This window comes from Alligator sinensis, unplaced genomic scaffold (assembly GCF_000455745.1).
Source record: "Alligator sinensis unplaced genomic scaffold, ASM45574v1 scaffold79_1, whole genome shotgun sequence".
Lineage (NCBI taxonomy): Eukaryota > Metazoa > Chordata > Crocodylia > Alligatoridae > Alligator > Alligator sinensis.
The window spans coordinates 517,075-527,692 of NW_005842706.1; the positions used below are offsets into that span (position 1 = coordinate 517,075).

Here is a 10,618-nt window from a genome sequence, read left to right on the forward strand (position 1 = left end):
TGAGCATTGGCAACTTATTTAAGTAAAAGCCCCTGAGCTCTGTGAAAGCAGGGGCAGGGGCTGCTGCTCCTCATCCCCTCCTCTCTCCTGCTACCAAATCTAGTGAGGAGGGGCAGGAAGAGCAAAGAGTAGCTGGCTTTGGAGCTGCTGGAAAGCAGGGACTTTAGGCAGATCAGCCTGTGAGCTCATAATGTTCACAGCATATGGGGAGCTCCCAGCAGGAGCTGTGCTAACTTGCCTGTGAGCTCCAGATGCTCTCTGTGCATGCCACACACAGCCAAAGGGAGATGTGACCATGTCGCTCCATCCCCTCTGGATCCATCTGGAGGAGGAAGGCTTTGTGTGTATTTCTAGTATAACTATTATACACCAGGATTTAAATCAAAGAAAACTGTAAATGGAGAAGAGACACCAGTAGGAAGAAAATGAAAAAAATCTTTCTTGAGGAATTCCCCCAGTTTGGATCTGTTCAGGCTGGAATGGTCTGCTCTTTTCAAAGCTGAGCTTAGGATAAGAAGGAGTCCAGCACCTACAAAGGGTTGGCTTGAGGAAAGCAGTGTAGGGAGTGGATTGTGAGAAGGGAGAAGCTGCCCCTCAGAGGGACAGACACCCACAGGACTCTGACATCAACTTCCTTGAGTCCCTGAAAATGTCCAGGATGGGCACTTCTTCTTATGGCTTAGGATGACAGCATGGTAATAGTGTGTATCAATCAATAGATATTCAGGGACTCAAACTGGATAGAAAACAGAGGTACAGACTGTAACAAACTAGGGGCTGAGGAGTTGGGAGTGAAACAACTGTCCTGGGAATCTGTTCTCTTCCTTCAGACAAAGATTTGAGGAGAAAGATGAGGAGGAGCTGCAGCTCTTAGTTTGCTGAATCCAACCAGGATGAAGTTGGTAATAGTTGTACAATTTGCTGCTGCCATGGAAGATGTTGCCAAGATTAAACTATATTTTGTTCCTTTGCAAGAGCATATAAATGAAGCTAGGTTTGATTTCTACCCCTATAGAAGTATAGAAAAGTTCTTTGAAGAGTTGTGTTGTGGGACAGGGCAAATGATGATTGCTTCAGATGGTCACTGGATGTCACTGCTATTCAAAAAAATCCTAAAGCAAACCAGAAATTTTCATGTTGGAAACTCGGTGCTTGCCTGAAAGACAGAGATTCAGGATGTTTGGATTTTAGGAAGTCACAAGAAACAAAAACCACGGTATTGAAATTCCATAGGAAGTTAGGGCCCTATTTCTATCTTTTTTTCTGGTTTGAGACTCAGATACAAGTTGCACATCTAATAAACACACACACATTACAATGTATCAGTCTTCTGAGAGATGAAGTATCAAGAGCTGTCCTCTCAGGGCTGCTGCATTTCGTACATCCTGCACATAACATAGCTCATGCCCAAATCATTTAACATCTCTAGTTCCACCAATATGCATGAACAGTACTGTTCATCCTGCCTCATGAAGCCTGCATAAAAGTGTTTATATTGTTGTTATGAAGACACAGAAATCATTCACTGGGGACTTTTATAATTGGTAAAATATAGTTTACATGATACAAGAATAGAAAACCATTGATGTAATGAAAGCCACTAGTGGTAAATTAAAACCAAACCAAATCAATTCCAATTAAAAATAAGGCCCACATTGTTAAAAAAAAGAGGGGAAGCAACCATTAGAAGGAGCTACTAGAGGAAGGGATATATTGTCCCCCTATGGAAATCTTAAATCCATATTGGATTCCCTTCTGGTAGATGCGGCTTACTCACACGTTAGTCAAATAGAAGCAAGGGGAGGGAGGTTCATGGTCTGTGACACATTGCTTATACTGGGACAGTGATTCTCAGCCAGGGTGGCATGCACCCTGGGTTACCTTGAGATATTTTCAATGGTGCCATGTCATATTAGCACTATTAGGTCTGCAATGGAAATTCTCACCTAGAGATAGAATATTCTCACCTACACAAACCTAGATTCCCACCTAGATAAACCCAATGGGCACAGCATATGCCTTCCCCTTCTCCCTTGTCTCTCCACCCCCAGAATGGGTATGTTGGCAGTCACTCAGGGAGCTGGCCTGAAGCATTTGATTAGCAAGAAAATTCATCTGCATAAGTCCCACCTATGCTAACTGATGTGCCACAGCATCATCACTCAAGACTTCACTGAGCATGGCACTTGAAAGGCACCTCCTTAACCTGTGTTATGTGCTCTGGAAGCCTAAGAGCTTGATGCCCCAAGGCAAAGAAATGAGACATTCCATGGAGGATGTGCTTTTCAGACCTTATCTGTAGACCGTGTACTGCCATTTCCAGGCCCAGGAGACAAGCAGACTTTGGTGGGAATGGATAGATCTTAGGAGCTGGCATGATATGTGACAGCACAACTTTGGGATGGACAGATCCTTGAGATTTGTGCTGAGCTGGCCCCATTATTTGCATGACAAGTCACCAGCATGAGGGCACCCCAGACCATTAAGGAGTGGGTAGAAATTGTCATTTGACATCTCAAAATGCCTGACAGCCTCCAGCCTCTTGTTTGTTGCTAACTGCTTAAGCATGGTTAAGTCCACAGCTATAGTGGCCATTTGGATCGTGTACCCTGCCATCTAGAAGTTAGCACCATAGTTCATCCACTTCACTATCACAGGGCTTCTTATGCCTGGATTTGCCAGTACTGCATTTCCAGAGTGTATGAGTTTCATTCAAGGCATCCAAGTACATTTGTGGCAAGAGCCCAGCACAAATCATTTCGATGTTTATAATGTTTAAAAATGCTTGTTTTCTTGGTTTACAACCACATTAATATATTGTCCCTTACATTACTAGATGGTGTCTTACTCCTAACCTGTTTCCCTGCACTGGAAGTAGTTAACCAAGATTCTTACAAGAATGCTCTGATGGTTGTGGTGTTCAGGAGACTGAGTGTCAGAGGTATGACTGGGATGTAAGAGGTCAGGGCTTGACTATAGGGGGTCCCTACACAGAGGATCGAGACTGAGAAAGTTGGGAAACCTTCTGCCCCCTGACCATAGTTACAGAGCTGCAAAAAAGCCATTTTTTCTCCCCTCACCCCTGCCAGTGCCTGGAGAGATTATCATTGTCCTGCTCTAGTCATGTAACTGCTCTGGTACCACCAGGTCTTCCATCTGTGCTCAAGGCCTGCTGGGTTTCTGCAAGAAGTCAAGCTTCTGATGCCAAAGCATAGGACAGACCCAGTCTTGCCCCAACTGGGCTACCGCAATTGCTGCAAACTCCTGCTTTTTCCTTTGCCATTCTAATCTATTATACAACCTTTCTATCCAACACCAGATTGCAAACAGAAGAGTACAAAACAATATCTGCCATGCAAAACTTGGAATGATTGCATACAACATCAAATTAAACATACCAGGAAAAAATGTGACCATCCAAACACAGGGGCTGGTTATGGGGATGGGGCACATGACTTTTGAGGAGAGGCGGAGGTGATAGGGCATATTCAGTTTTAAGAAGAGAAGACATAAGGGAGGTTAAATGGCAGCCTTCAATTACCTGAAGAGTGGTTTCAAAGAGGGTGGAGCTAGATTGTTCTCAGTAGTGGTGGATTAAAAACAAGGAGCAATTGTCTCAAGTTGCAGCAAGAGAAGTTTTGGATGGATATTAGAAAAACTTTTTCACTAGGAGGGTAGTGAAGCACTGGAGCGGGTTACCTAGAGAGATGGTGGAATCTCCATCCTTGGAGGTTTTTAAGATCTGGCCAGAAAAAGCCTTGGCTGCAATGATCTAATTGAGGCTGGTCCTGCTTTGAGCGGGGATTGGACTAGATGACCCCCTGAGCTCCTTTTCAACCCTAATTTTGTATGATTCAATGAATATCAAATTAAACATGCAGACAAAAGATGACCATGTGACCACAGGCTCCCACCACCTTAATTCAGGATTGCTTTGTGAGTTAGTCACAAATTGCTTTGACCTCTTCATTTACATGTTTTAACCTATATTTGGTAGTAAACCTATAAAATTACTTTAGACTATCTTACCCCATGCCTAACTTTAGTTGGTCTAAGTTAATAGTCCAATTGGTGGAAATGGTCATGATTCCTATGTCTGAAACACTGTGGCCCTGCCCATCAATTGTGAGGCTTTCAGTAGTTGACTATTGTTCCAGGTACCAGCTTTTACTCTCTCAATCTCTTCAGTTTCTTTTACAGTTATATATTCAACATCTTATTGACTGAACAAATGAAAACACATTCAATTAGGGTTGTACTGAAAAAGATTTTCTTGGCCGATAACAATGGCCAGTTATTAACCAGCCATATCGGCCAAAACCAATCCAATAGCTGATTTACGGGAATGCAGCCCAGGAGCTTGGAAAGCACTGTCTGGCCAGTAAGGCTGTTGGGGTGAAGTGGCATAGGGGGTGCAGATTGAGGCCCCCATGGTGAAGGAGGGATTGGGGTGGGGGCAGCAGTAGGCACTGCCCAGCCAGGGCAATGAATGCATCATTCGGAGTGGCACAGAGCTGTGGGTGGTTTGACTGGAGGGCAAGAGGCTTGCAGGGGGCTCCCCGCTGCTGTGTGCACCCCTGGGGGAGGCATGGGGGGCATGTGCCCCCCTGGGTTTGTGCGTGTGGCAAAGGTGGGCTGCCTGCTGCTTGCTTGGGCCCCAGGGCTGCACTGGCCTTTCCCAGAGGGGGGGTTGGACTAGTGCTGCGCTTAAAGCAGTTGGGGGCCCAGTGGATAGCAGCCACACTGGGAGGGATGGCTATGGTGAATTTTTGGGTGACTGTAGCCCACCCCATACCCATCCCTCCCAGCCCTGCCCCTGGCTGCTCCACACCCAGCCCCAGCCCCAGCCCAGGCCCACCACTGGGAAGAGCCCAGAATAGTCCCTGGCCACAAGCCCACAGCAGGCAGCCCACCCTCACCCTGTGCACAAATCCAGGGGGGGGGCATATGCCCCCCATGCCTCCCCTGGGGGTGCACACAGTGGCAGGGAGCCCCTCCTCCCCCATCCAAATGAGCCACCCACAGTTCTGTCCTGCTCCCAGGGTTGTGTTAAATGCCCTTAATGGGCATCATCTGCCCCTGCCCCTGCCCCACTCCCTCCCTCACCATGGGGTCCTCAATTTTCTCTCCCCATGTCTCTTCTTCCCCACCAAATTACTGGCCAGACACTGCTCTCCAAGCTGCTGGGCTACATTCCTGGCCATATGCATGGCAGATGTGTGCATGCATGTAGCAGTTATCGGTGATATTATTGGCTACACCAGTCAAAAAAGGCTGATTGCCGATAATGCTGATTTTCCTTTTTTAAGTTCCAATCCAATATGCCGCTGATATATCCATGCACCTCTACAGTCAACCTTTCGCCACATAAAATACTCATTCTCGCAGATGACACAGTCGGATTACAGCACACTTCTTCTGATGCATCCAACACAAACTGATCAGGTTTGCAAATGGTGACGTGTGTTTACCTGGCTGGTTCATAATGAACTGGTGTCCATGCAGAGTGTTTCCTTAGAAGCCATGTGTGCCCTTTCTCACCAGCCAAGCACCTATCCAATAGGGACAACTGGATTTCCAAGGACCCAAGTATAAAATTCACAAACTATCATGGAACATGGACTCAGTGGGGTTACTCATCAGGGGCTTAAGTTTGGGGATTTATCCTCTTGGCCATTTTCCCATGGTCTCTCTCACATCAGTGCTTAAACCAGTTTGGCTTGGGTATGTAGTAATACACATGACATATTTTGTCCCAGATCCAATTATTCATAGGTCAGTGTTTTCCCTGTGTTTCCCTTGAGAGGCCTCTAGTACAGCAATGGTCCATACTGTCACACAGTGAATTGTAGCCTGAACAGCATTAATAGGGCTGTGCGAAATGGCACCGTTTCATTTTGACTTCTGTTTTGATGGGACAGTATTTTGTTTCAAGTTTCATTTCATTTCATTTCTAAAGCACGGTTCCATTTCATTTCACCAAAACTGGTTCACTGTTTCGACGCAAGTTTTGACGTTTTGCCCATAGACTATACTGGGGAGGCACAAAACTGCCTAAAACGGTCATTTATTGGCAGATTTGGATGAAAACAACAGGAAGAGTAGCCACCCCTGAGGGCATGAAGCCTGCCATGTTTCAAGGAGATAGGTGCAGGGGTTTCTGGGAAACTGCACCTCAAAATCTTGAAAGCAAAACTCATGCCACTTGTAAGTGTGAAGGCACAGTGGGGTGAAAATTTCATAGATGGTAGCCCCTTATGAGGCCACAAAGACTTCCAAATTTCAAGGAGATAGGTGCAGTGGTTTCTGGGAAACTGCACCTCAAACTGCTGACAAGCAAATCTCATGTCACATCTGCGTGTTAAGGCACAGCAGTGTGAAAACATCTGAGATGGTAGCCCCTGCTGAGGCCATGAAACCTGACAGGTTTCAAGGAGATAGGTACAGGGGTTTCTGGAAAATTGCACCTCAAACTGCTGACAAGCAAAACTTGTGACATTTGACTGTGCGCGCGCACGCTAATGAGCAGCTGTTTTTCCGTCCCTCCCCCAAAGCACTGAGACTGGAAGGGACCTTAGGGAAGGATCACTCTCACTGGCTAGCTACACATGTCAATATCAGAGCAGTCCTTCCCCCTCTTCCCCCTCCCTCTCCTTACTTTCTGTTTCCCTGCAAGCAAGCCCAGCTTCAAAATTTGAAACGTTTTGAAACTTTCAAAATGTTTCAATTGCCCTCGTTTTGTTTTGAGGCAGTTTCAAAGCTTTTCATTTTGTTTAGGTTTCACTGTTTCAAGCTCGAAATGAGTCGAAACAGTGAAGAAGCGAAACACCTGGTGAAATTACACACAGCCTTATTAATTACATACTGACTCTAGAATCCATCAGTTCCAGGGTTTGCCAAATGGTAACTAGTTTGGTACACTCTCTGGGTCCATGGCACTTCAAACTCCATTGTCTGAACTAAACTGCTCCTAAACCTTGGCCAGTGCTCACTCTCTCTAACCTTCCTTTCAGGTTTTGAATACCATTAATTATTTTCACCCAGGGTTTCAAAGGACTTTTTAGGGCTCAGAGAAACTTACTACTACCCCTAGCCCAAGTCCTGCTCACCCTAGACTGTGGGATTTCCTCCCTTTTCCCATAAATGGTGTTACAGTCATCTGTCTGTATGTCCAGTTGTGTCTGTCACCCACTCCACATGAGCAACCTTTCATTTTATCAGTCTGCCCCTGGTGTTGCCAGAGCCTTAACTAGATATTATGTCACCCAGGGTGAGGGATGGCAAGTGGGCAAGGAGGGTGGTGAGGGCTGTGGCAAGGGGACACTGACGGAAGAGGCAGGGATCAGCCCCTGGTCTGCTTTCCTGGAATGCCCATTGGCCAGTGCCTCTCTCCTCCCTTTGCTGTCCAGCTCCTATATCTGCTCCTACTCTCCATTGCCCACTCCACACCTGACTCTTCACCTCCACTACCTCTCCATTTTCTTTAGCCCCTTCTCCACTGACCCCTGCCTTCTTCTGCAGCATCTTCCTGGAGAAGACAGGCCCTGAGTACACACAGGCTTTGCTCTCCAACATGAGGTAAGAAGTATCTGCTCTTCTGCAAAGAGGGCAAGATCTGCGGGCTGCCTCAGGAAGAGCACAGTGACAGAGCTGCCTGCTTCTGAGCCAGGCCCCAGGTGGTTCGTGCTTCGAGATATGACCTTCAAAACATCACATTTGACCTACTGCTTCCTTATTCAGTCCATGTCCAAAGGAGCTCACAGCCTCAGGGTCAGGCAGTGCCTGAAACACAGGCAGGTAGGCACAGAGAGAAAAAGCAGAGGAGAGGGAATAATATCACCATGGAGACCTTAATTTCAGCCTGGTTGGACTGCTGTTCATGTGAATGAGAAAACAAATTTCATTGCATTCATCCAGGGGATTCCGTCTAGTGGCTGTCTAGGTCTCTCCTTGACAGGTCCAAAGGACTGGGACTGAAACCACATCTCTGTCACCAGGGAGAGCTTCACTGTAGTCCTGAGTGATCTCATAGCACCTTTCCCCCACAGACCTCAAGGCTCTTTGTAAGGAAAAGAAGAACCAGTCTCCTCCTTATAACAACTTTTGCCTTTTGCCCAGATTCAATACCATTCACTTCAATAGAACTGCTAGAACAGTCCCAACACTTGAGCTTGGCAGAAAAGATTTCTACGGCAGTAAAGATCCCAGGTCAGTTGTCAATGTTAAGGCAAATACTACCCAAACCCTTGGATTACGTGGCAGTGAAAAGTGCTGACCTGTGGATACAAGAGTATCTGAGGTGATTCCAGAAGAATTTGTATGAGACTCAGCTGAATGAAGCTGGAGTAAGTCTTACTTTCAGATACCTGTCAGCTGGAAACTGAAGGCATTGGGAAGCTTTTCAGTGTTGTATTGAGTGTTTGTATTGATAGTATGGATGATGACAAAATGAAGAAGACTTTTCATTTACCTCCTCTTCCATACAAGAAAGCTTTTGGTGGGTAGGTATATGCTGATTCAACCTGGCAATTTTTTTCTATTTTTATATTTTGGTAACAGCTGGTTATAATTTTTTTTCAATGAAAATTGTTATTTTCATTGAAAAGGTAAAAGTACACAGCCAAACACTTTATTGAAAAATATGAGTGTCTCTGCTAATTACCACATTGTTAAATAAGTGTTCTTTTTTTCTCTGTTTGGCTTAGATAGATAGATAGATAGATAGATAGATAGATAGATTTGGAAAACCAGCAATATATGTGAAAATATTTATTTCATTATAAACCCAATATTCTGTTAAAACAATTGCTGGGACTCCCAAAAACAAAATGTCTAGGCATATTGTGCAAACGTCTGTTAATGTAAGAAAGGAAGTTGGGAAGATGAGCTTAATGAGCCAGTCTTTACTGAGAACCCAGCCCTTTTCCTTTTGCTTACATTGGCATTTTCAGAGGCATGAAAGGACTTTGGGGCACATTTTTCACAGCACTGAAGTACCTCAAGATACAGACAGGCACCCAGAGAGATTTTCACAATCACCTTGGTTCCAACCTCCACTCATTTCATTACTACTGAGCTGATATTCCATGGACATCATTATAGGATATGGCTATTGCTTACATTTGGCTATTGTACATGAGCCACGGTTGCTAAAGTGCCATCCTCTGAAGTGTGGACTTATCCTTTTTAGTTGTTGTTGAGTGTTTGTTCATCCTGGCATCTATAGGCATTAATATATTGTAGTTCAATGAAAATTAGCAGCGTTTGGGCCGTGAAAATAGTTAGACTACACCCCCTTTTGCAGCCTGTTTAAAATATATTCATGTACAGACTGGGGGCCACATTCCTCCAAGCATAGTAAGGCGTAATAATACTTCATTCCAAAAAGAGACCACTGAACAAGACACTAGAATATTTTGCTAATATTCTCCCAAGGACACTTTTCCCAATTGTTATTATAAGGAGAAGTTATATGAAGAAATAGCTTCGTTGTAGAAAACTCCGAATTTCAATAGACTTGCTGTAGATTTATTAATTCAAGGTTTAAGTAACCCTTGAAGGGCTCTGTCACAATCAGCCCAAAGGGACTTGAAGCATTCTGCAATCTGTCTTGTACTTTGCTACTTCCTTCATCTTTGTTATTTTTTTGCCCTAGAAGAAGTGAGCTATGGAGTCTATGGGGCAGCAGAACCACACAGCACTGACAGAATTCATCCTGCTGGGATTCGGGAGTGGACCTGGGACCCAGGTGCTTCCCTTTGTGGTGTTCCTTGTGATTTACATGGCCACCGTGCTAGGGAACACTATCATGATTCTCATCATTCGAACTGACCCTCATCCTCACACCCCCATGTATTTCTTCCTCATGAACCTGTCCCTTTCAGACCTCTGCTACTCCTCAACCATTGCCCCCAAAGCCATGGCCACCTTCCTACAAGACAGCAAAACCATTTCCTACAATGGATGTGCTGCACAGTTGTTCTTTTTTGGGTTTTTTTGCAACACAGAAGCCTTTATTCTGGCAGCAATGGCGTATGATCGATACATAGCCATCTGTAACCCACTCCTCTACCCTGTCACCATGTCCAAAAGGGTCTGTGTTCAGCTCATTGTGGGCTCCAATATCTGGAGCAGCACCAAATCTATAGTGCAAACCAGCTTCACCTTTGCACTCAGCTACTGTGGGCCTAAAGAGATCAACCATGTTTTCTGTGACATCCCCCCCTTGCTAAACCTGTCCTGCACCAGTGACATTCACACCAATGAAATGGTGCTGGTTATTATATCTGGCCTCATCATAGTGATCACCTCAGGAATCATTCTCATCTCTTACACCTACATCATCTATGCTATTCTCAGAATTCACTCGGCCAAGGGCAGGCTCAGGACTTTATCCACCTGCTCCTCCCACGTGGTGGCTGTGGCTTTATTTTTTGGGACCGTTTCCTTTATGAATGCCCAGCCAGGTTCTCTGTCTTGCCCCCATCAGAGCAAGGTGGTGTCGGTGCTCTATACCCTTGTCATCCCCATGTTGAATCCTTTCACCTGCAGCCTCAGGAACAAAGATGTGAAAGATGCATTGAGGAGGACCATAGGTAGGATAATGATTTCAAAGTAA

At 45.2% G+C, this 10,618-nt stretch overlaps 1 protein-coding gene across 1 annotated transcript; it reads left to right on the forward strand.

Annotated features, from left to right (window-relative positions):
* Positions 1–9,667: 9,667 nt before the first annotated feature.
* Positions 9,668–10,618, forward strand: LOC102372587 (olfactory receptor 12-like). The gene has a single exon (XM_006034110.1). It carries the CDS (start codon positions 9,668–9,670, stop codon positions 10,616–10,618), a length of 951 nt encoding a protein of 316 aa, XP_006034172.1.

What these genes read in the sequence shown, in the direction of transcription:
- LOC102372587 (XM_006034110.1), top strand. Translation starts at nt 9,668, where the DNA reads ATGGAGTCTATGGGGCAGCAGAACCACACAGCACTGACAGAATTCATC.